The sequence below is a fragment of the Rhinolophus sinicus genome, linkage group LG04, assembly GCF_036562045.2.
Source record: "Rhinolophus sinicus isolate RSC01 linkage group LG04, ASM3656204v1, whole genome shotgun sequence".
NCBI classification, from domain to species: domain Eukaryota; kingdom Metazoa; phylum Chordata; class Mammalia; order Chiroptera; family Rhinolophidae; genus Rhinolophus; species Rhinolophus sinicus.
The window spans coordinates 126,126,768-126,153,420 of NC_133754.1; the positions used below are offsets into that span (position 1 = coordinate 126,126,768).

Below are 26,653 nucleotides of genomic sequence, written 5' to 3' on the forward strand. Positions count from 1 at the left end.
GCGATATATATCGTGTAATAAATAATAGCATTATACTCCTAGTTACATACAGTGGGCACGCATGTAGTATACACACTGATTATCCAGGGGCCCCAGGGCTTTATAAAATACACATTCAGCACATAAAATGTACAGCTCTGCCATGATTTAATATATATGAAAGAATTAATAAACTATAGAGTGCTAGACAGATAAAAGCTAACATTTTATTAGCCTTGTTCATATAGTGTAACATATATATGTGCAATAAAACATTCCTAAATGTCTAGTTAGAAAACATTTTTGCTCTCCTTAGAATTTAGAAGGACATTTGGGCATTTGGGTGACTCATGAGCTCAGATATGTGGAGATGTTTGAATGGATGCATTTTCGGGGGTAAATATTTCTTTATGATTATATACTGTGTTTCAAAATGTTTTTACTCGCATTTTGGAATGTAATCCTCATAATCACCTTTAAAAGAAGATACTATTATCCCCATTTTGAAGACAAGAACACTGATGCTCATAGAAGATAAATGGCGCCTTCAAAGTCACTTTGTCGCTAGAAAGTTGCAGAACCCGAACTAAAGCCTGTTTTTTTCTAACTCCTCATTTTGTGCTCTTTGAAATGCAGCATAAGGACCAGACATTTCCCCCTGTAGTAAGCAGATGCTATCCAAATTATTTCAGAAATCTTAGAGCAGTGTTTCAAGTTGGGTCACTCTCAAAGGGAACCATTACAGTGTCTGACTGAGGCCTCACAGAAGAGTCCAGCTGTGAGGGTTTAAGAGATGAGACTCTTGAGTCCTGGCTCTTTCTTCACTGCTCCCACCCCTTGCTCTTCCTTCACTCTTCTCACCACCACCAATAGCGTTACTGACGACAGGTGGTCAAGGTAGTCTGGGCAAGTGGGCTACCTGAGGAGGACACATGGAAAGGGGGATTTTGCCTTAGTGTGTTAGGTAATACTAGTCAGTGCTGCAGTAACAAATAAACCCTCAAGTCTCATTAGTTACCACAAAGATTTATCAATCATACAAAGTCAGAGGCGCTTCTTTGTGCAGTGACAAGGACAGGACTGCTGCCATCCTGCAACTCCACCATGTTGGAGTACCTGTTTTCCAGGTATGAGCAAGAGAGGGAGAAAACATTTGTCTGCCTCTGTGTTAAGGCCTTGGCTATTGAATGTACTGCTGAATCTTTCTGAAATTCCTCAGGTCTCACGATCAGCTGTTGTTCTCTGCGCTGAGATTATTGGCTTCTGCAGCAATAGAATCATAACACTGTCTTCAGTAACATCCTGGTTAATCACCTTGCCTGACCGTCCTTGACAATCATCTTGCTGCCTTTTTGTTTGTTAAACACATATGGAGTGTTTGTGTGCAAGGCATTGGGTTGGAAAGTTGATTCAAAGCAGCATTTATTCCAAAGAATCACTTGAATTATGTTTCACCCAGTAGTCATAACTTTTGCATCAGCACCACTGTTAGTCCGTACGAAGCCTTTGTGCACCTTTTAAACAGGCACCCCTGCCGTGCATTTTACTTCCATCTGTCAGAAAATTGTCATGCTGAGTTTATGAGAACAATATCCTTCACTACTGTCTCCTGAAAACATTTCAAAATAAATATACAAATCAGCAATGTCTCTGAAGTAAACAGTACCCCTTTAGATGTGTCAGCCTTTCTCCAGTGCACAGCACACAACCTGCTCAACTGTGTGTGGCAGCCTCGTTCCCTTTGCTTCCTACTATTGATTCTTTCTGAAATTCTTCAGCTATTCCCAGGTAAAAATCTTTCCAATCTTTATAAACATGCTGGAGTATTCCTTTTTGGAAAAGATGATTTCAGTTCTGTTAAGCCACAGGAAAAAGTGTCATTTCTTTTCATCGGTCAAATTTCTATCCCATTTCCTGAAGTAGATATCACCCACCTTTGTCTGATTTGTTCTTTTCCCTCTTTATTAAAATGCTTTTTGTTTTTATTACAATTATTGTGGTGATATTGGTTAGTAAAATTATATAGGTTTCAAGTGTACATTGCTATAATACATCATCTATATATTGCATTGTGTTCACCACCCAGAGTCAGTTCTTCCTTCACCATATATTTGATCCCCTTTACCTTTTTCTACTACTGCCTCCCCTTACCTTTGGTAACCACTAAAGTGTTATTTGCTTTTGTTTTTGTTTCTTTGTGGTGTTTGTTGCTTTCAGTTTTATACTCCACATATGAGTGAAGCCATATGGTTCTCAACTTTTTCTGTCTGACTTATTCCGCTTAGCATGATACTCTCAAGATCCATCCATGTTGTTGCAAATGGCAGTATTTCATCTTTTGTTACGGCTGAGCAATGTTTCATTGTATGTATGTACCACATCTTCTTGATCTAATCATCTATATAAGGACACTGGTTGTTTCCATGTCTTTGCCACCGTAAATACTGCTGCAATGAACACAGAGGTACATATATCTTCCTCCCCCTTCTTCTCCCTCCCCCCGGAACTCCAGTTTAAGCCATTGTTTCTCAGTCTAGTTGTATAGCACACAGCTCCCTGGCCCACGCTGGTGTTATGGGCCTTGCGCTCCCGCCTCCCTGGCTGAGGCAGTCAGTCGCCAGTTGTCGGTTGGCTGCTCACAGCAGCTCACGGCGGCTCTCACTGGCTGCCAGCCACTCACGATGGCTGCCGGCCACTCATGCTGACTGCCAGATACTCACACTGGCCACTGGCCGCTCATGGCAGCACATGGTAGCCCACCGCAGCACACAGTAGCCCACGGCAGCTCATGGCAGCTTATGCCAACCTCCAGCTGCTCACGGCAGCCCAGCTCCAGGGAGAGCTGTTGTGTACAATCTTAGCTGTAGAGGGCGCAGCTCACTGGCTCATGTGGGAATCGCACCAACGACCTTGGCGTTAGGAGCACTGAGCTCCAACCACCTGAGCCACTGGGCTGGCCCCCTGTTTTTTTTTAATTTAAAAAAATTACTATAATTTATTCTTGAGTTTATTGTGTGTGGGGGAGTCATTCGCACCTAAAGTGATACTGAGTCTATGAACTTTTAAACAGATAAGTTTTAGAACAGAGATGAGTATTCTACGGAGGTAGTCACCAGAAGTATGGCCAACTTTCTATAAATATTGAAGAGAGATTTGTAAAGTTAAAAGTACAAAAAAGGACAACACGATGGCTCTTGTTCTACCTAGCTGTGAATTATGTTCTAAGTGACCTCTTTTTCATTATATGCACTTCTCTATTAGCGTGTTTTGTTTCTGTCCATGTGCTTCTTTTCTCATTTTCTGACATTTTCTCAACTCATTCACCTTTCTTTCCTTTAATTTGCCCCTAAGATAAAAATATCCCACATTTTGGACATACAAGTATTCTGGATAAAGAATGCATGGGAAAATGCAAATATTCTGGATAAGGATGAAAAATTTCTCTCTCTAATTGGCCAGTGACACACAGGAAAAAGTTCTCTACTTCTCATCAGGTAATAAAGAACCACTTACAGGACTAGGACGAGTCTGAGAAGGGACATTAACTGTCCCACTCCTCAGTGACATGCATTACATAGAACACTGTCCCTTACCATAGTCCAGTAGGAGACGGGTTTTGGAGGAACCATGATGGGCCTTGGTGTCCACTGGCTGGAACTGGTCACTAAGTGCTGGTCCAGGAGGTGCCACCTTCCTCCTGAACATTTCTTGTCCATGTCCAGGGACTGGAACCTGGAGCATGGCTTCATCAGTGACATATATCTTTACAGATAAATGTTTTCAGGTTTTTTTTTTTTTTTTTTTTAGTAGATAGCCAGGAGATGGATTGCTGGGTCATACGGTAATTCTATCCTTAATTTTTTGAGGAAGCTCCATACTATTTTTCATAGTGGCTGCACCAATTTACATTCCCACCAGCAGTGTATGAGGGTTCCTTTATCTCCACAACCTCTCCAACACTTGTTATGACTTGTCTTGTTGATGATAGCCATTCTAACGTGTGAGGTGGTAGCTCACTGTAGTTTTGATTGGCATTTTCCTAATAGCTAGTGAAGTTGAGCATTTTTCGATATATCTGTTGGCCATTTGTATGTCTTCTTGGGAGAAGAGTCTGTTCAGGTCCTCTGCCCATTTTTTAATTGGATTGTGTTTTTGTTGCATTTAATTGGATGGTGTTTGAGTTGTACGAGTTATTTATATATTTTGGATATTAGCCCCTTATCAGAAGTGTTGTTCGCAAATATCTTCTCCCATTCGGTGGGCTGCCTCTTTATTTTGTTAATGGTTTCTTTTGCTGTGTAGAAGCTTTTCAGTTTGACATAGTCCCATTCATTTAGTTTTGTTGTTACTTCCCTTGCCTTTTAGGTCACATGCGTAGAATCCTCCCTGAACGCAAGGTCTATAAGTTTAGTACCTATGCTTTCTTTTATGCAATTTATTGTTTCAGGTCTTCTATTTAGGTCTTTGATCCATTTTGAGTTAATTTTTGCATATGGTGACAGATATCAGTCTAATTTCATTCTTTTGTACATGGCTTCCCAATTTTCCCAGCACCATTTATTGAAGAGGCTTTCTTTTATCCATTGTATGTTTTTGAATTCTTTGTCAAAAATTATCTGCCCACATATAGGTCGGTTTATTTCTGAATTCTCAGTTCTATTCCATTGGTCTGTGTGTCTGTTTTTCTGCCAATGCCATGCTGTTTTGATTATTGTCGCTTTGTAGTATAAATTGAAGTCAGGGAGTGTGATACCTCCAACTTTGTTCTTTTTTTCTTAGGATTGCTTCAGCTACAGCGTCTTTTGTGATTCCATACAGGTTTGATGACATTTTGTTCTATTTATTTAAAAAATGTCATTGGGATTTTGATGGGGATTGTGTTAAATCTGTATATTGCTTTGGGTAATATGGCCATTTTAACTGCGTTGATTCTTCTAATCCATGAACATGGAATGTCTTTCCATTTCTTTGTGTCTTCTTCAATTTCTTTTAAAAATGTCTTATAATTTTCAGTGTATAGGTCCTTCACGTCCTTGGTTAAGTTTATTCCTAGGTATTTTATTCTTTTTGTTGCAGTTGCAAAAGGAATTGTTTTTTTCATTTCTTTTTCTGAGATTTCATAGTTAGTATATAGGAATGCAATGGATTTTTGTACATTGATTTTGTACCCTGCAACTTTACTATATTTGTTTGTTGTTTCTAATAGTTTTTTTGGTGGAGTCTTCAGAGTTTTCTATATAAAGAATCATATATGCAAAAGTGACAACTTAACTTTTTCAGTTCCACTTTGGGTGCTTTTTATTTTTTCTCTTGCCTGATTGCTCTGGCTAGACTTCCAATACTATGTTGAATGGCAGTGGTGACAGGGAGCATCACTGTATTGTTCCTGATCTTAGAGGAAAAGTTTTCAGTTTTTTGTCATTAAGTGTGCTATTAGCTGAGGGTTTGTCATATATGGCCTTTATTATGTGGAGATACTTTCCTTCTATACCCATTTTATTAAGTGTTTTAATCATAAATGGATGTTGTATCTTGTTAAATGCTTTTTCTGCATCTATTGATATGATCATGTGATTTTTGTCTTTTGTTTTGTTTATGTGGTGTATCACATTGATCAATTTGCATATGTTGAACCATACTTGAGCCCCTGGAATGAACCCCACTTGGTCATGATGAATAATCTTTTTAATGCATGGTTGCATTCCAATTTGCTAGTATTTTGTTTAGGATTTTTGCATGTGTATTCATCAGAGATATTGGTCTGTAGTTTTCTATTTTCTGTGTTATCTTACTAGGTTTTGTATCAGGGTAATGTTGGCCACATAAAATGAGTTAGGAAGTATTGCCTCTTCTTCAATTTTTTTGGAAGAGTTTGAATAGGACACGTATTAAATCATTTTTGAATGTTTGGTAGAATTCACTAGTGATGCCATCTGGTCCTGGACTTTTGCTGTCTAAGGGAGGTTTTTGATGAATGTTTCAATTTCCTTACTGTTGATCATCTATTTAGATTTTCCACTTCTTAGTGTTTCAGTATAGGAAGTTTATATATTTCTAAGAACTTATCTATTTCTTCTAAGTAATTGAATTTTGTGGCATGTAGTCCTTCATCGTATTCTTGTATGATCCATTGTATTTCTATAGTATCCATTGTAACTTCTCTTTCATTTCCAATTTTGTTTACTTGTGCCTTTTCTCTTTTTTCCTTACTGAGTCCAGCAAGCGGTTTGCCAATTTTATTACTCTTTTCAAAGAACCAGCTCTTTGTTGCATTAATTTTTCCTATTGTCTTTTTGTTTTCTGTTTCATTTAATTCTCTAATTTTTATAATTTCCTTCCTTCTGCTGACTTTGGGTTTCATATGTTCTTTTTCTAGTTCTTTAAGATGTAATGTTAGGTTGTTTATTTGGGATTTTTGTTGTTTCTTGAGATAGACCTGTAATGATATAAATTTCCTTCTTAAAACTGCTTTTACAGTATCCCAATAATGTTGATATGATGTATTTTCATTCTCACTTGTTTCTATGTATTTTTCAATCTCTCTTTTTATTTCTTCTTTGACCTAGTCATTTGTTTGTAGCACGTTGTTTAATCTCCATGTATTTGTGGTTTTTCTTGCTTTCTTTTTGCAAATGAGCTCCAATTTCAAAGCATTAAGGTCAATTTCAAAACTTGGTATGACTTCAATTTTCTTAAATTTGCGTAGGCTAGTTTTGTGTTCCAACATATGGTCTGTTCTTGAGATTGTTCCATGTGCACTAGGAAAGACTGTATAGTCTGCTGTTCTAGGATGAAAGGCCCTGTAAAAGTCAATTATGTCCATTTGGTCTAACGTGTCATTTAAGGCTAATATTTCCTTATTGATTTCCTGTTTGCATGATCTATCCATAGCTGTCAATGGTATATTTAGGTCCCCACTATAATTGTGTTTTTGTTTCTCCCTTTAGTTCTGTTAGTAGTTGCTGTGTATATTTTGGTTCTCTCTGATTGGGAGCATATATATTGATAAGTGTTATGTCTTCTTGTTTTATTGTGTCCTTTATCATTATGAAATGTCCATCTTTGTCTCTTGTTACCTATTTTATCCTGAGGACTCTTTCATCAGATATAAGTATCGCTACACCTGCTTTTTTCTGAATGCCATTTGCTTGGACTATCATTTTCTACCCTTTAACTTTGAGTTTGTATTTGTCCTTGCAGGTGAGATATATTTTTTGAAGGCAGTATATAGTTGGGTTTTGATTTTTGATCTACTCTGCTACTTTGCACCTTTTTATTGGTGAGTTCAGTCAATTTACATTTAGGGTGATTATTGATATATGAGGATTTCCTGTAGCCATTTTATCTTTTGTTTTCTGGTAACTCAGTGTCTCCATTGTTTCTTTGCCTTTGTGTTTCTGTCTGTTATTTTAGTATGGTGTTATTCTATGATTTTTCTCTTTGTTTCCTCTTTTTTCTTTATGTTATGTATCTCAGTTCTGAGTTTCTTTTTTTTCTTTTTCTTTTGGTACTTACCATTAAGTTTTTGTAAAAGAAAATTTCATATATACAGTAGTCCTTTTTCTTCACCATGCATCTTATCTCCATTGCTCTTTGCAAATTCAGACCTTTACCTCCTCCCCTTTTTATGTTTTTGTCACAAATGATCCCTATTTAAGCTGTGAGTTCATTTCTGAGTTGCAGTAGCAGATTTTCTTCTTCTTCTCTTTTTCTTTTTTTGTTTTTATCTCTTTTACCCTTTATGTTGTGTTTAAGTTTATAGTGCACTATTCTATGTAGGGGTTGTCATTTCCTGCTTCTGTCTGTCTGTTAATAACCTTACTCAGTTTTGTATAATTTTACCTTTTTGTTTCAGGTAGAACAGCCTCCTTCGGTATTCCTGTAGTGTGGCCTTGTGGTGGAAAATTCCCTCAGCTTCTGTATATTTGGAAAGGTCTTTATTCCTCCTTTATATCTAAAGGACAACTTTGCTGGATATATTATTTTTGGCTTGTAATTTTTATCTTTCAGTGGTTGAATATTTGATTCCACTCCCTCCTGGCTTGTAGAGTTTCTGCTGAAAAGCCTGATGATAATCTATTGGGCTTTCCTTTGTAGATTTCTGCCTTCCTTTCCCTGGCTACCTTGAGAATTCTTTCTTTGTCATTAATTTTTGACAGCGTCAATATAATGTGCCTTGGAGAAGGCCTATTAGGATAGACATAATTAGGTGTTCTGTTTGCTTCTTGGATTCGAGGATCCAGTTTTTTTCATAGGTTTGGGAAGTTCTCATTGACATTTTGTTTAAATAGACTCTCTGTGCCTTTCTCCCTCTCCTCTCCTTTTGATATACCCATTATTCTTATATTGCTCTTTCTTATGGAGTCAGATAGTTCTTGTACAGTTCTTTCATTTATGTTAACTCTCATGTCTCTTTTCCAGCTGTGTCATTTCCAGATTTCTATCTTTGATATCACTATGTCTTTCCTCCATCTGGTCAGCTCTATATCCTGTTTGCTATTTCATTCTTTATCTCTTTTATTGAGTTCTTTAGCTCCAGAATTTCTATTTTTTTTCTAATTTCAATCTCTTTGGTAAAGTATTCATTTTGTTCATTGATTTTATTTCTGAGTTCATTAAACTGCCTATCTGAATTTTCTTGTATCTTGTTTAGGTTTTGCAGAACTGCAATCTTGAATTCTCTGTCATTTAAGTCACATACTTCCATATATTTAAGTTTATTTTCTGGAGATTTTAAATTTTATTTCTGAGCTGTCTTATTACCTTGTTTATTCGTGGTAATTGATAAATTATTTCTCTTCCTTGGCATTTGCCTGAGTGAATTCTGCACCAGGTTGATATGAAGAGGTCTTTCTTTTGTTTCTCAGTAGGTAGCTCTGGAGTGTTTTATTGTCTCTTGCTCTGTTCTGGCTTCTCCTGGTGGAAGATTTCCTGGGGAGGTGGGCGTATCCTTTGTGACCAGATTACCACAGTCTCAGGGCACCATCCCTGTAGGAGGATGTGGTGTGTTCTGAGCCTCTGAAATCTCAGTGCTGCCCCTGCAGCCAGACACAGAGCTGTGCACCTCAGTATCTCTGGGTTCCCCTACTGGGATCATCCACAAAAGGTGGGGGGTGGGGTGGGGTGGGCTGCAGGAGGCCGCTGGTGTGTTTGTGTCTTTGATTTCCTCTGAGTAATGGTGACTACCAGACCACAGCTGCCTCGCCCATATATCTCTTCCCGTGTTACTGGAATTAGCCTCAGTATGTGTCTGACACTCAGGAATGGTCTCTCTAGTTCTCAGGGTTGTGGATATTCTGCTCTTTAATCTGACACCACTACAGTTTTTTATGGGACCTGCTGCTAACCCTGGGAGGGTGTAGGGCACACGAACTCTGGGAGGTTGGGGGTAGAGGGCTAGCCTCCATGGGTTTGTTTTCTGCCTGGCAGTGAGGGCTATTAGACCACAGTTATAGAACCTCTCTATTCATATCTTTGCCCCGAGGTCTTTGCCTATCAATTTCTTGGTTCAGGCGTATTATATGCTGATCACTCAGGCAGGATTGCTGGAGCCACAGAGAGTGCACCTGAAGTCTCAGTCCTCTCCTCTTCTCTCTCCTCGGACCACAGTGATCTCTGGGCTGTGTCCAACAGCCCCCTTCTCTGTGTTTTTCCCTTCCATCCTCCCCTGTTTGCCCCAATTCACCTACCTTCAGAGGGCTCGATTCACAGATCTCTCGGGCATGTTGTGTGGGGAATCCTTTGTTGAATTATAGCTGTTCAACTTGTTGGAACTTCAAGAGGAGGGGTCAAGAAGGACCCCCTCATACCACCATGTTTCTGACCTCCTCTAGTCCGATTTGTTTTAAAATTATATCTACCTCCATCCATTGTTGGGGCCTCTGTTCTCTGACCATTTGTTACATTTTGAAAATATGGAGTCACCCCAGTACAATAGTTCCTTTATTCAAAAACCTCTTACTCAAATAAGACCTTAATGGAATATCCTCAGAGTGATAAATTCCTGCCCAGAGGCTAAAAATTATTGCCATTATTAGGAAAATAGATTTTCTGTTTGCCAGCATTTGAAATAGACCAATCCAACAGTCAATGCTATTATTCGTTAAATGAACAAATGAATGGATACATTGTGAAGGACAGTTAGTCTTAACTGTAAACCAATTGCTTTTTTTTTTTAAACTGATTTTATGACTGCATGTTATCACAGAAGGACCCAAAGCCCATTACTGTTTCTTTGAGTTAAGGACCCTTGCTAAAAATGAAGGAGCAATCATGTGTGAAGAAACGATAGTATGTTTAAAAAAATTCCAGGACTGGTCTAATTGCACTTTGATTACTCTCTCTAGGGAGTAATTCTTATTCCTTGGTAGGAAACCACGAGCAAGTCTGACCATTTGGTTTTGTGAAAATAAACTTAGTTTAATTTATTGACACGTTATACATACCTGCCAAATATTCTCATGCTTTTTCCCTGACACGTGTCTTGCCTGGTGGAGTCACTGTAATACAGCCTATGTGTTTTTAAAGAAATTATGTTTTGCTAAGGAATGTATCAAAATTGTTAAACCACGTTGCACCTTGTTCTCATTAGTCTTTGGAATGCAGCTGCCGGAACAGAAAGGGCAGGGGAGACAGAGACAGAAAGTGGTGGATACTCTCACCTCTTCTCCTTATATTTGGCCTCTGGGCCCCATTTTGAGCTGCAGGGTCTCAGTCCTTCAGGCAGCTGTGCCAGGAGGTACAGTCAGGGAGCCTCATAACCCAAGCCCATTGCTGCTCTGTTTAGCTGACAAAATGAATCTCACTTCTCTGTGAAATCCAGCTACAATCGCCCTACTGTATGTAATTAAATTTCCAACATCCGGGTTTCCACTAGAAATGCTAAAGGGAGGCCTGCCTGGGCCCATTAACAGCAGAGAACACTGAAGAGTGTGCAGATGTTCCAAGTCCTGATGATTCTACTTGCTAACATCTCTTGTCAGTCCTTGCTCTCCACTCCTGATACCCCTACCTGCTTCAGGATCCCTCGTATCTTGCTTATTCTGGTAACATAGCTTCAACAGACCTCTTTGCTCTCTCCAATCCACCCTTCACTTTGTGGCCAGAGCGAACTTTTAAAGATGCTTGGCCTTTTCTTCCCTCCCTTTTGGAATTCATCTGACGTTCTCCATCACCTACAGCATAAAATGATAACTTCTTTGTTGTTGAAGGTCCTACAAGGTCTGGCCTCTGCCACCTTGTCCAGCCTAATGTTCCAACACTTCTCACTTGTCATTTTCCACTCTAGGAATATAGGACTATTTGTAATTTCAGAAATATACCTCTGTAACTTTTCTCTCTCTCTCTCTCTCATTTTTATTTTGGCTTTTATAAAGTTAAGAAATGTCTTTACTGATGTCATGACATAGGAGGTAGACACAACCACAGCTGTGGAGCTCTCAGAGTGGCGGTGGGACATTTTGACATCATTGGGCGGGCCAGGAAGCTTATTGTGAAATGTCCAATTACCTCAGTCAGTACTTATAGCAGTGGGGAGCTGTCTCGGAGCCGTGTCAGGTCCTGAGCACGTGCCCAGTGCTGGCCAAGCCTAGGAACTGGCCGCGCATAGTGCTGAGCACCCCAACTTCACTGTGATACCTTGGGGAGGGGGGAGTGTCAAAAATTGACAGAGGGCCCATCCCCTGGCTCAGATTGAGAGAAACCATGTGTGGTGGAGTGTAGGTCAGTAGGCTAGAGAGGTTTCTGCTTTTTAATCATCATTTGGGGACCCAAGGTAGAGTCTTGGGGGGGTTCCCTTGAGCATCAAATCTGGGAAATTCCTCAGAGCTGCTCATATCAGGAGCCTTCTTGCTGCTGTTGGCAGTCTGGGAAGCATACCACACCACAAAGCCCTTGCACGGTGCCTTGGGCTCCTCGTGGGCTGGTGGCTTCATGTACAACTGCCACATGTCGCTGTCCACCATGTCGATCAGCTATTCCTCCTTCAGGTTTAGGGTGTGAGTAATGGTTTCTTCCACGTTCTCTGGGAGCCTTGTCGGTGACGCAGTTGGGGTCTAAAGACCTGCTCTGCAGGAAGCAAATGTCTGCCTTGAATTCATCCATGATTTTGTGAATGGCTCTGCCACGGGCGCCAGTGATGCAGGCATGAACGTGGCAGTGTAGTGGGACATCCTTAGAAACCATCTGTTCCAGTTCACCCACAGATTTCAATATGGCGTCCTGGGCAGCTTCTGTGTTCTTTTCGTACCCTGTGGCTGGTTCCCATCATCCTTATCAAGAAACTGGATGTTCACGTCATGCTCCAAGAAGATTTGGGTAATCACTGCCCCCTTTCTCCCAATAATTTTGGGATGGTATTTAGGGTCTACGATGATGCTCAGCTTAAAACTCCTTAAAGCCCACCTGCTCCACCTGCAGCTCCCTCCCATGTTCCAGCAGTCTGGCCTTGGCCCAGCTCAGATATGCAGCGAGGACTGCAATGGTGATGACGTTGGACTGCAGCTCAGGGGCCAGGACATGTACATTCACTTCCAACTTGTCCATTATCCTATGGATCCTGCTCCCTGCTGCCTGATGAGGTACCAGTGAAGGTCAAAGGGCACGTCTACCTTAATGGTGACAAGAACAGCACCGCGAGGGCTTCCTTGGTGATCTCACACTTTTCCTTCCGGCCAGAGATGATGATGATGTGATACCTCCTTAGAGAGCCAGGGTCATCGTCTCTCCCCTCCCTGGCATTATTGCTGTACACTTGTTCTCCTGGACGGCTTGCTGTACACTTCAAACTGGTTTCTCCTCACTGTGTGGGAATTTACTTTGCACATTATAGCCCTGAGTAATCTCATGGATGCTGGAAACTTTGGGGCCCATGACAGATCAATGGACTTTCTGGGATATGGTGCATATGAGGTTTCCAGGTCCTCGATGATCTCCTGAATAAGCTTCTGGGCCACCTCTACACAGTCCTTGGCACCCTTGAGGGTGATTTTGTCACTCTGTGTGCTGGACCATGGGAAGCTAAGCATCACCCCACCGTACTCTCTAGCATTCTCCTGTAAGACTTGACCTCTTTGGATAACAAAACGATGGCTGTGCTTCAGGTCTGCCAGCACGTGGTCTTCCACCACGTTATCCAGGTTCTGGATGAGGACTTCCAGCTTGCTCTGGGCCTCCCTGAACAGTGTCCTCTTTCCCCGTGATGGTGATCAGGTCCTGATCCGTATCCTCAGCCGTTGGGAATATGATGCGGGCTCCAGTGGTGTCACACACATTGCGGATTTTGCCAATGAGGAACTTGTGGTCCTCTGGCTTGGCGTGGATGTCAGCGGTGAAACTCTTGGTTTGCTTCTCCTCTGCCAGGTGCAGGAGCTGTTTCTTGGCTTCTCCACTTCTGAGGAAGGCCCCTGATGACAACGTGTTGCTCCCCAAATCTTCCACAGGGAAGTGACTGTGCACCCCACTACAATCCTCCATGATGGGGGATCAGGTGACCCTTTGAGCCAATGAAGGAGTTATGCAGCTTGGCAGGGATCGAGATCTCCACCTCGCTATGTTGGCCAGGTCTTTCTGGATAGACAGGATATGACTCTGGGTGGCCTTGCAGTTGGCCCGCTTGCCTGTGATGACAATGGTCTCTGAATTGCTGTTCTCTGCTGGAAGGTCAATCTTGGTGTTGCTTTCTTCATGGATCTTTTACCAATGATGTTCTTGTGCAACTGTTTGAAGATTGGAACAGAGATTGAATAGCTATTTTCCACCAAATCTGCCATCATCTTTTGCATGCATTTTGTGCATTTTCCCACCTCATTCTTGGGCTCTCTGAGTTGGACAATATCTTTTTTCTTGTGCTGGGTCTAGGAAGCTGATGATAACATCTGGGAACTTGTTGCGAATCTCACGAATGTGCTTGTCCTTCTGCCTGATGATTGTGCAGTGGAACCTCTGCTCCACGATGAGGTCCCTGGTGTCTTGTTTTCCACGTGAGAGGAAAGCTCCAGCAGTAACCCCTTGGCCTGCTGTACACCCTGCGTGCCCACCTCGATGCAGATCAGGTTGCTCTTCTTGCTGTCAGGAGGGATGCGCACAGACACCTTGTCCTGCTCTTTGATTCTGTTGATGTTGGCTCCGCTCTTCCCAATGAGATGCCTGTGGAACTTGTGGTCAGTGTTGACCTCCACGTAGTCCATCCGGTGACTCATCTTTTCACCATGGCTTCGATCCGTTCCTGGGCCACATTTACGTCCTCTGTGGGGCCTTCCTGGCTGATTTTGTCCTCACCCTCTTTGAACTCGATGTGAACCTTTGGCATCTGCTGAGTGATTTTGGCCAGGTTCTGCCCTTTCTTGCCAACGATGAAACAGTGAAGCCAGGAAGGAGCGGAAACAGAGGAGACTGTGAAGCTGATGGTCTTGGCCTAGACTTCAGTCAGCAACTGCCCTAGCTTTTCACGCTCACCTTGAAGTATCAATCAGGGAAATGCTGTCTGAGGGCGGGAAATCCACAGAAACACCAGTTCTTTCCAGGATCTCTTGCAAGGAATTGCCCTTGGGTCTGGTGACATATTTGTGCTGGGATTTCTTCACCTCCACTGCGATGGTTGTGGTCTTCTTTTTCTTCTCTTCATAAATCTTCTTGACTCGAGCCACAGCCTGAACCAATGGTTCTTTCTCTCCTGTGAGGACGATTTCCCTCTGGTTGATGTTGGGTCGGGGGATGTGGATATGTGTGCCTGTCCCCTGCATGATCTCACTGACCAGTCAATTATAAGGCCCACCAATGAAGGGGTGGAACGCCTTTTCCACTTCCAGCCTCTCCCCAGTAGTCCTGTGTGGCGAAGATGAACAGGACCTCTCTGCACCCTCTCTGGCACTCGTGATCCTGATGTGGTTGCTCACGCCGTCTGGGCACGGGATCTAGATTTGGGTTGCAGGTCTTAGCTCCAAGTCTTGCAGTTTCTCTCCATTTGTGCCAATAACAAAGCAATGGTGCTCTTTGGGAATGGCAGCAGTTGCTGAGGCCTGCGTCTAGCAACACCACCATTCTGGGTTTTCATGACAACATCCAGCTTCCCAGAGACCATGAGGGAGAGGCCCTGGTCTTTGGTGAGAGACCGCTCCAGGTGAGTGCCGTCCTCTGCATGATCTCCAGGCAGATTGTTGCTTGTTTACCTTCTCCAAACTGGTTCCTGTCCTTATATTTTCTCTCCTCCAGGGGTATATGGAACACCTGAGTGATGATGGAAGACTTGATGGGTCGGATCTTGTTACTCCAGGTGCTGGCAGGTTCCTGGGCAATTTCCAAGCAGGCTGCTTTCTCAGGGAGTTGGGGGAAAGCATTTCCCAGGGAGCAGGTTGGAGAGTTACTCTCTTCTTCTGAATTTAAAGTGGTAACTTTGATTTGTTGTGGAACCAGTCCACTTTGGTGTTCAGCAAAGCTCTCTTGGGTCAAAACTGCCAAGGAGCTCATAGTAGATCCAGCGTCTACACACAGTCCTAAGTGAGCCACAGCAAAACGGTCAGTAGCCAGAAAGCCCATCCTGAGGCCACCTCTGTCAGCCTGCCAGCTTTTGTGCAGTGGCTTGCCGCCCGCCAGGGGGATAAGCTGGCCTTTCTGAGGTTCCCTGCACTCTGCTCCGATGCACTTGTTTTTCTTTCTTCCCTGGATGTCTTCCCTGCTAATGGTCCATCTATTACTGTAGGCAGAAAGAACAGGGCTGTGGGGTGAGAGCAGGGAAGAAAGGAAGGAGGATGTGAGGGGAGACAAAGGAAAGAGGACATGAGGTCATTCTTAAGAAAACGTGCAGCTACAGCTAATTGTAATGGATTATGATACTATTAGCATTGCAGGGAAAAATTCTCTCTCCCCACTCCCCTCCTCTCCCTCCCCCCGCCAAGGGTCTCCATGACAGTTCCAGCAAGGGCCAAGTAAGGACAAGGGAATCCTTCCTCTCATCAGGAAGGAGTGGTCAGCGAGGACCCTCCCTGAGAATGCCTGTGATGCCTCCCCTAACACTTGAATATTTCGTGCCCTCATTCTAATAAAATCCTAAAGTCTCTTCGTTCTTCAGTGCAGTTGCTCTTCTTCTGGGCCTGCCCACTCTCATGCCATTTTGAGAGTGTACTATTTCTTTTCCTTTAATAAATCCACTGCTTGCTTGGCTTTGTTTGCATGACTTATTTGGTATGTCCTTGAATTCTTTCCTGTGACGATACCAAGAACCCGGTCTCCCATAACACATCTGGCAGCTCTCCTTAGTGTACACGCCACCTCTTCTTTGAAACCCTCCCTGATTTCCTCTGCTGATTTAGTTGCTCAATGAGTTTCCACTGAGCTTTATGTAAATACAGCCATCAGAGCAGTTACTTAATGGCATAAATACTTGTTGGTCTTGACTGGACTGAGCTTTTTGAGGTTGAGGACTATAGCCTTTAATTTGTATCTCCATAAAGTATCACTGACTTGGTATATAGAAGTTCAAGGAATGAATTAAGGAAAGATTACCAAGGTACTGCTCAGTGAATCTTCAAAAGCCGTTCTTTTCGACATCTCAAAATCCAGCAAGTTCAGGTACAGGAATGGAATAGCTTTGGTGAAAAAGTTCATCTGTCTCAGTGAAATTCAGCCAAATTGCCTTGCCCACCTTTGTGCGGTTGCTTTCTCTCCTGTGTTGATGTTATATGCTCAAAGTCACCTGAAGGACACCTGTGCTCAGGGGCCCGCCCCCGACCCCCACTGCCATGGTGACTCCAAGGAAAGTCAGCCAACGCCGAGGGACTGTCATGTAGGAGCTTTCACCCCAATGTACTTTGTAGAGCTTTTCCTAGGAGACGGGTTGCCTGCTCTACTATACCAGAGCTCCTGCCAGGGCCCCAGTTTTGGGGCTTCTTTGCGTGCTCTCTTTGGGGAGGGGCATTTTTATTACTCAGTAAAAATTGCTGTGGAATTCCAAGACATATGACATCTCAGTCCATCAAGCTCAATTTTGTAGTGAGATGTTTCCTTGTTTTGGTGTCTCACACTACACGCTTCACATTTTCTCCACATTTAGGGACAACTGTATCTTCAGGGCTTGGGTATCTTCATGCTGTGGACTGTGGCCCGTTTGGGCTGAGCTGGGTGGAGAGGGCTCTGTCTCCTTACCCAGCAGGCTATCCTTGCGAGTGAAGTTCTTTAGTCCTCAGAATGCAGTGAGGAAACGAGGTGACACATGAGAGGGGGCTGTCCTGGGTGCTGGCCTCCCTGGTATGTCCTGAGAGGCCCGTGGGGCAGGGAGTCTGTCCTGTCATGGGGTTTCTGTCTCCTGTGGGGACAAGCTCTATCTCACTCAGCCTTGAGCAGCCAAAGGACTCTGCACATCAAGAGTGTGGCAAAATGTAGAGGAAAAAGGTTTCTGAGTTGGGCAGAGCTGAGTTAGAATCCTGATTTTGGCATTTACTGTAGGACCTTGGCCAAGTTGCTGAGTCCCTTTTTTTTTTTTTTTTTTTTAATAATTATAAAACAGGTCCCATGCTCCTTGTGGATTACATGTGATAGCATTTTGGTAGAGCTCCTGATATATACTAGGAGCTCAGGAGTTAGTACTCCTGCTTGTGACTAGCTGACAAAACATTTGAGAAATACGTGGATGCACAGAAAGGGAGACTGAATCTTTGTTTTTGCCCGCCAACCTAGTGCAATGGCTGAAATTACTAGTATCATGCTGTCTCAGAGAGGGTTCCAGATGGCATGAGAAGCTTTGGTCTGGCCCCTTCTCCTGCTCAGGGGGCCCTACTGGAAGGGGTGGAGGGGGCAAGAAGCCTGACTTCTAGTCCTGGCTTTGCCACCAACCGCCTGTATGACCTTAGATGAATCACTTGCCCTCTATTTGCCTCGGTTTCCAGACTTGTTTGGAAATTGGTGTGGACCAGCCTTGCTTACTCCAAATAATGTGGATGTGAAAGTATTGTTATGAAAATACTATGGAGTATTTCATGATTAAGAACAGGAGTGAGTGGAGGTTGTCATTTCCTTTTTCCCCCCTCCTTTCTATTAGCAAGCTGTTTAATTAACACCACTGCAAAGAAGTAACCTAGAAGCATGGAAGAGAAGCATTTGTTAAAGTGACTTCTTGTAGATGTCATCATATCCATTTCCAGAGGTTCTTAGGAAACTCTTTGAAGTTGGTTTAACACTTTACACCTGCTCTGCTGTCAGGTGTTGGGCTAGTGGTTGGTCCGATTTGAATTTCACAAGCCCTTAGCTCTTAGATAATGCCCTACAGGATAATCACATTTTAAAGCGTAAAATCTCTTGACTCTGTTAAAAATGCAAATGTTAAAAGACTGGAAAGTAATATACCAAAATGTTAACTGATGGGTACGTAGTAGAGTTCTGAGTGAGTTTTTCTTTTTTTCTTTATACCTTTCTGTACTTTCCAACGTTACAATAGTGGGTTTTGTTTTTGGAATAAAACAAACAAACAAAAAAATACAGAGGGTGCCAAAAAATGTATATACATTTTAAGAAAGAAAAAAAACTGTATTAAAATTATGCTCATGGTAACCACTTTGAGCACCTCTTGTAATTGCAGAAGTCAAATGTGACTTGTATCCATCTTTTGTTATTGGTACATGAATATAGTGAGTACTACAATTTTAATACAGTTTTTTCCTTTCTTAAAATGTGTATACCTTTTTTTGGTACCCTCTGTATATGAACCGTCTCCCACAAATCAAATGTACTGCTGTTATTTAATATTACAAAAAACTATAGATTTTAAAAGTTTGTTACACTAGTCCACCTCAGTTTGCTTGCAAGTATCTAGAAAATTCCCAAAAGGCAAGCTGGGTGCAGCCAGGGTGGGAGACTCTCCTTGAGGCACTGTACAAGTCACCCTCCTCTCCCTCCCTCAGCTGCTCAGAGCTGGGGGGCTGGGGACAAGACTCCCCCTCTGGCAAGACCTCCCTTACGAGCTTGGTGTTTAGTGAGCTCACATACCAGTTTTGGTGGGTCTGGGGGATTAATGAGCTGCTAAAACTTGACTTCTTCATCTCCTGAAGCTTCCTTTCAAACTATAGATTCCAAATACGACCTACCACAGCCACGTATCCCTTCCCACTATACTTGTGATTTGTATGCTTTAAACACATACTCCCAAGCAGCGCCTTAGTTCCTACTGTTGATTCTGAGAGCTTTAGCCAAAATGTGCCAGAAAACAACTTTATGAATGAGTTTAGCAACCTCACAGCATAAAAATGACTCCAGCATAACCCAGTTCTCAGGCTTCCCTGTAAATGATTAAACTTTGTAATTATTCTCATTTGTTAATCCTAATATGTAAACACATGAGTGAATCAGGAAGTGCAAAAAACTGAAATCCGTTCTTTTCTCAAGCAAACTCCATTCTAACCGCCCCATTTTGGGCAGTGTTGGTCTGGTGGGGAATTTCCTTCCTTTCAGCCCTCTGAGTTGTCTATCCCTGAGTCCTGGTGCAGTGTCTCTTAACTCGTCACTTTCCTTCTTCCACACCCTAGTTTAGGTTTTCATCTCATAACCAGATAACTGTAATTGGTCTCCCTACTTCCAGACTCCTTTCCCTTTAGTCCAGACCCTACTGCCAGATTAGTCTTCTGAAAATAGAGCGGATCGGGTCACTCTTCCAATCCACAACCTTAGTTGAGCTCTTGCTCATTGTCCTCACAAAAGCAAGCCAGTAAGTCAGCTTCCCAGTGCAGTTCCCAGCGTCATGCATGTCCCAGGCCAAGCGATCTAGCCAAAGGAGCTCTAGAACATCCCATCAAGCCCCTGTGCCTTTTCCTCCCTGAGCCTTTGCTCAGATCCTTCACTTCTGGCACGTCCTTTCACCTTTGTCCACACATCCCTGACATGCAAAAGCTTGCCCACTCTCAGCTCTGACGCGATCTCCTCATGAAGCCTGAATTTTTCATATACCTTCCTCTTCTCCACCTACATGAAACAAGTGTGTCCTATTTCCTTCTTCGGAGGTCCATTAGCCTGCTATGAAATTCTTCCTCTGTTTTAGTAGTATACTAAACAATTTGTATATTAATCTGCTCAATTCATTGGAACATCCATTGAGTGAGGGCTAAGACTGTCGTAGTCTTTTGGGTCTGTCCATGGTCTAGCCGAGTGCCTTGATACCCATTATTTGTTGAATGTAATTGAATAGTAGGATTCAAAATGGCTTTTAATAAAACATCTAGAATAGTTTTAAGACATATAGTCATTTTTCTTACCTTTATTTGTGAAGAGTGAAAAGCAAAAATTCTATGCTAGCCTAGCCTATTTTAGTGTAGTGCTGTGAAATGATATTATTTTGCAGCTACTTAAGAGGCTGAGGCCTGGAAGTCTTTCCTATTTTACAACTCAAGGAGACTTTCTTTAAAAAGAGAGTAATTTTGGCTCCATGAGAAAAAGGAAGCAGGGAGAAATGGGGAAGTGTAAGACTTTTGGTGTCATCCCTACATGGGGTCAGAGCTCAGCTTTTGAGCAAATTATTTAACCTCTGTGATGGAATCTCAGGTTCTCCATCCACAAAATGTTGATGGTATTTGTCTAAGTTATTGTGTGGATTGCAGGATGATGGGTGGAAGCAGCTAGAACAGTACCTGGCATCTAGAACAGTACCTGGCACACAGTAGGCATGCCCAAAGTGCAATAATGGGTTATTATTTTCATAGCCATTGCAGACGGTTCAATTAGACAGTGGGGGCATCTGTAAGTGCAGCTGCAGACTGAAAACCAACTTCACATATTGCAAAAGCTCACCTTGCACAATGGCTTTTATTAAAATGTGAGATTGTTTATAAAGCAGAGGATTACTTGACAGCTGACCCTGAAAATGGAGCTGGAGCTCAAGCAGGAAGGGCCAGGTGTGCTGGGCATCTCCTCCTCAGCAGGCGAGCTCTTTGGGCCAGAAGAAGCAGATGTTTGGTTTTCTGGGATGACGGGGCAGGATGGGGTCCTGTTTGCCCTTTCACAGTGTGAGGCTGTGAAGTGCAACAGCGTGAAAGGCTGGGCTCTGGAACTGTGCTGATGGAGCTCTCACATGTGTATAGCTTAAAACAGAGTTTTAAAAAAGTCATCACTCTCACGGCATCTCCGTGGGGTGAGGGAGGGACGGAATGAGCAAGAAAGGACAAGAGAAGAGAACTGGGTCAATTGGACACTGGTTCAAATACCTATGACGTATATGCACTGCTTCTGGGTGCTGAGGACAGTGATAGATGTGATAATGCAGAATACAAAGATGATAAGATATGGCCCCACCGGAGTCTGTCAGTGTGTGTTGTTTTTTTTGAGTCCTGGACTCTTCCAAAATATGGCAAAAGTTTTGGACTTTTACCAAGGAAACTGTGTACGTACATTCATTATTTTACATACAATTTCCAGGGCCTCATGGATCTCCTAAAGTTCACTTAAGGACCCTGTGTTAAGAACCCTTGATGTAGTAATTACAATCTAGTGGAAAATATTAACACACACGTTGGATTCAGAAACATCTGGTTCAAGTGTGTGTTCCCAGCCCTTACCAGCTATGTACCTCCCTGAATGAATGAATGGTCTTGGATAACTTAACCTTTCCAAGCCTCAGGCACCTTATGGAGACGAGGATAATAGCAGCAGCATCTCACAGGTCGTCATGAAGATGAAAGATGCGAATAAGCAGAAAAGCTATTAGCACTATGCCTGGCATGTGGTAAATGATCAATAAATGGTAACACATCATTATTATTAGTAAGCATGCCATGAGGGAGCCATGGAAGTCCAGCAGGAGATTAATTCCTATTAGCATATGGGAAGAAAGTATGAACCACAGTTTTCAGTTGAGGTCTTGTATCTAAAAGAACTGTGAAAAGCAATGTGGTAGGTTTTTCCATTCGTATAGACAACAAATTTATGGTAACTGTCTCATGCCTGTTTGTAAAAGAAGGCAACCCCAACAGCATTCCATAGGGGGTTTTAGTGGTTATATATTCCAAGAAGATGACCTCATTGGAGGGAATACATTTCTGTCAATGACTAGCAGAGTCATAATTCATCAGCAGGAATGAACAGAACCGAGGATAAGATAACGGTTATGAGCTATCGAGGGAGTACCACGCGCCAGGCATTGTGCTAAGAGTTTCACATTTCTGTGGGTTTGCCGTGTCCTTTCTGGTGAAGCTTGATCGCTTAGAAGAGCTGAAGTCCAAGAGATAAAGGACTGCCACTGGATGTACTTGGAGGTCGGCAGGCTCTGTGTGTGTGTGTGTGTGTGTGTGTGTGTGTCCGCACACGGGCTAGCAAAAATAGAGCCTCTTATCAGCTTTCACTCATTTGACTGCTTTCTGAGCCATACATTTTACCATTTTGGAATGCGCCTGTTGAAAAATGAACGTTTATCATGCAGCGTGTCAGGTTACAACCACAAGATTCAGAAAAGGGTTTCTGAGCTTGGGGGGAGAGTTACAATTAACCTCGTAAAGAGCGCAGATGAAAGTCTTTCCCATCGTTACAATCAAAGACACTTTAGGCCACTCTTCCCCCAGAGGAATAGTTGCTTTTTATGGCATGTTTTAAAGTTTTATTTCAAAAACAGTCAGCGTCTTAAAGCGCACTGTTGTATTCTCCCCAGGCCTTCACTTACAATGTGTTTTCAGTTTTCTCAATCGTATTACCACGTTTCTGGATCCGATGTGAGTTGCTGCCCTCACTGGATCCGCACACGGAAGGATTTAGCCTGAATTTCTTGCAGTCATAGCAAGACGTCTCTCCCAGACCTCTCTGCTGTTTTCTTCTGAGAGGAGAGTTCGAAGTCAGCAGTATGATGTTAAAAGAGATTATCTTTTCAGTCCTCCAATTTTTTTCAGTCAAGGAAACTGAGGCCGAAATGAAATCCAGTTTTCTACAGTACTTTTTCTACTACACCCAACACTCAACTGCTCCTCAAAATCAAGACACCAGTTTCTTGCCCCATATTCTGCTTTGGAATGCTTCCTAATTGTGTCATGTCTGTGTGTCCACATGGGTGTATCTATGTGTGCGTTTTAACTTATGTACTTAAATATCATATGTCTTTTTCAAGATGCAGAAACTGTGACTAATTGCCTTTTAATAATATTTTCACCGAGCACCTAAACGTTGGAGGAAATGACTAATAGCCCGATGGTATCTAGGGTGTTACAGTAACTGCTGTGGTCAGTTTGCAACTGTGTTTGCATGGAATTTCGAGGTCAGTGAATGTATTCACGTCTCTCTCTGTCTGCTTGCCTACTCCCACTCCAGTCCTTTCTCCTGTGTCTCACTGTCCCCTGAGCACAACTTTCAGCTTGTCCTGGGTGCTGGATTTTATTGTTTGAAGAGCACTTTACATGCTTTCTCCACCATAATAGGCCTTCTGACAAGGATTGGACCAAAGCTTGAAGTTGCACCCATTTCTGACTTTGTTTGGATGTGCACCTCTTATTTATACAACAGGACTATTGGCCTTCTTGCTGCCGAACTCAAGTGGTTCACCGCTTGTGGTGTTCTATTCAAGAACAAGACAACTCGTTAGGCAGTTTCATTTACTTGCATTAAGTAAAGGAGACAGGATTGGCATTCAAAGCTCTTGCTCCCCAAAAGGAAGCTTAGCCATTGCTTATATACACTACATACTGGTTAATTACCCGTTGATTTCTTCTTTGTAGTTGGCTACACTTGCCTGGTTGGATTCCTAGGCCGCTTCAAGCTCATACTGTTTACAGCTGCATCTGCGTACTGTGCTACATTTTAATATTTATCAAGAATAGCATTTAGTAAGAACCACCTTGACCTTTGTCCTACCTACCATTCTCACTGGTCACTATGTCTGCAGTCTGTTCCTTGACCAATTCTCACTACTGTCTTGCTTGAATTTTGTCATGCACAGAGCCAATCTTACCAGTCACCTGTTAAAAACCCTGTAAGCCTCCCATCCCCTGGAGTAGGGACCACAAATGGTTCTATTTTGGGTGCCAATTCCACGTGCTGGTCATGGCTATCTGAGTGTGGGTTGTCTGACGTGTAATAAGTGCGATGGTTTTTAATATCTGACATATGTGGGGAGAGGCAGTGGTAGCAGCTGTGCCACATCACCCCTAGCCAGAAAGAAGGACAAGGTGTAAACTAGGCATGGCCCACACGACCTTTCCGGATCTGGTTTCTGCCTACCTGTCCAGAATCATTTCCCACTCCCCAGGCTGCATCCTCCCTCCAAGCACTGCTTCCCTCAGCATCCCCATTGTCACGTGACTCTGCATCTGCCTGAAATCCTTGCCTCTTGTTTCTCCATTGCTGCCTCATCCTTCAGCATTGATTCAAGTATCAGTGCCTTTGAAGCCTCCTTACCTTTTCCCCCTTAGCCAGACCTCACAAAATCACTTTCTTCTTTCTCTAGTTTTGCATTGCATTCTGTATATACCTAGCATTATTAACATATTATATTATAATCATTTCACCATATGTCTGCTCTTCTACTAGACTAGTTGGTAGAAAAGTCAGTATTGATTGATATCCTTCAACGTCCAAAGCACACTGAGAAGCACTGCCCACCCGGGAAGGCGGTGGAGTGGGCTCAATGGACTAGAAAGAGGGTGGGGTTTTGAAGCTGACTTTGTGCTCGTTTACTAATAGACAGGAAATGTCATTTCTCTGTCTCAGGCTTTTCATATTGTAAATCGGGAATCATAATAGTTATGCCAGGTCGTTGGCTGGTTTAGAAATAGTATTTCTAAAATGTTAGCATATACAGTAAGTCTTCAGTAAATGGTTATTATTGGTTATCTAGTTTAGACCAATTCTGTGAGGTGCAAGCAGGAATTAATTTTTTTAAAAATTCATTGGGGTGACAATTGTTAGTAAAATTACACAGATTTCAGGTGTACAATTCTGTTACATCATCTATAAATCCCATTGTGTGTACACCACCCAGAGTCAGTTCTCCTTCCATCACCATATATTTGATCCCCCTTACCCTCATCTTCCACTCCCGCCCCCCTTACCCTCTGGTAACAATTTTTTTTTTTAATGCTGCAACTGAGCCTCAAAATATTTTCTTAGGGTCATAGATAAAATAAATTACTGAGTTAGAATTTAAACTCAGGTCTGTGTGTCTTCAGGGCCAGTGTCCTCTTTCTTACATGTGTTTTCTTTCTTTCTTTTTTTTTTTTTTAAGCAATGGTCTCAAACCTACCAAAAAATTCTAAAAACAGTGCAAAGAATTCTGTGTTCCCTTCACCTCACCCAGATTTCCCAATTGTTAATATTTTACCTCAATTTTGGGTCACTTTTTCTCTCTTTCTACACATGCACATGGAAACATACACATCTTTTTCTTACCTGATGACTCTGCCCAAAGCAAGGATCTCTCCATCTGCATTATCATTGTGCAACCCACCCAATCACAGGAGGTCAGCATGGACACGACAGTACTCACCGTACGATACACCTACCTCACTCAGATTTCTCCAAGCGTTCCCACAGTGTCTGTGGTCCAGCACCCTATCTAGGAACCTGTATTGCTTTTAGTTACCACATCTCATTCCTACCCTCTCATCTGCAACCGTTCCTCAGCCCTTTCCCCCATGTCTCATGGCCTTGACAAGCCTTTCATTATATAGGATGACCTTCCACCTGGGTCTGTCCAGTGTGTCCTTATGATCCGCTCAGGCTATGCACTGTTGGGAGGGAACCACAGACATGATGCTGAGTTCTTCCTGGTGCATCACTTTGAGACATACATGATGATGACCCATCGTATCACGGTGACGTTAACCTTGGTCATCTGGTCAACTTGGAATCTGCCAGGTGTCTCCACTCTAAAGTCAGCATTTTCCTTTATATTTGATTATTGTGGGGAGATATTCTTGTATGATACTAATATCCTGCTCCCCATCAAAACATCACCCATCAGCGGTAGTATCCATGATTGATTCCCACCTGCATCCACTATCACCACAAGTTGCCAAATAGTGATGATCTATTTCCACCACTTCTTCTACATTTATTACTTGGCTTTCTACTGTAAGAAAGAAAATTCCCTTCTCTCATTTATATATGTATTTATTTTATTTCACTGTGGACGCATGGTTCTATTTTATTCAGTGGTTTTTAACCTGTTACTATCATGTTAATCCTCAAACTCTTCCCAATTTGAACTTCTTCTCTGCCTCTTATGTCCTTTTGACATATGCCCATCATTTATTAAGCATTTCCTTGTTTTCTGACACAAATATTCCAGGCTCATCTTGTATTGAAACTTCCATGCCCCAACTCTGAAACTTCTCCAAATGCCTCTGGTTTCTTTCAGTGAGGGATGATATTTAGGAACCAAGATCTGCTTGCTCGCTGTGCTCATTGATCCTGTATACACACACATGCATATATAGAAATACACATAGATACACATGCATATACAGAAATACAGAGAAAATACTTATTTCTATATCTGAATGTATACTGGAAGCACCTCAGTTCATACCATTGCTTCCAATTCCAATCCAACAACTCCGGGGTCTTTCTAGCCTTCTTTTCATGTTCAGAAATCCCGAGAAAACTGGCTCCTTTTATTTTCAATGTATTCACTTATTTGTTAGAAAATAAAAGTAACCAGGTTTCCTGATGATTTTTGCTGCCTCTTTGGTGTGCCACCTCCATACCTCCAACCCCTTCCTAC

At 42.4% G+C, this 26,653-nt stretch overlaps 1 protein-coding gene and 1 pseudogene across 1 annotated transcript in view; one reads left to right on the forward strand and one right to left on the reverse strand.

Annotated features, from left to right (window-relative positions):
• Positions 1-11,735: 11,735 nt before the first annotated feature.
• Positions 11,736-15,444, reverse strand: LOC109451151 (vigilin; annotated as a pseudogene).
• A 5,374-nt stretch (positions 15,445-20,818) lies between these two features.
• Positions 20,819-26,653, forward strand: part of SAXO1 (stabilizer of axonemal microtubules 1) — a 40,439-nt gene continuing 34,604 nt past the window's right edge. Inside the window, exon 1 of the mRNA XM_074331522.1 lies at positions 20,819-21,006. Coding sequence (XP_074187623.1) covers positions 20,819-21,006 — 188 coding nt within the window. The remainder of the gene's footprint in view (positions 21,007-26,653) is intronic.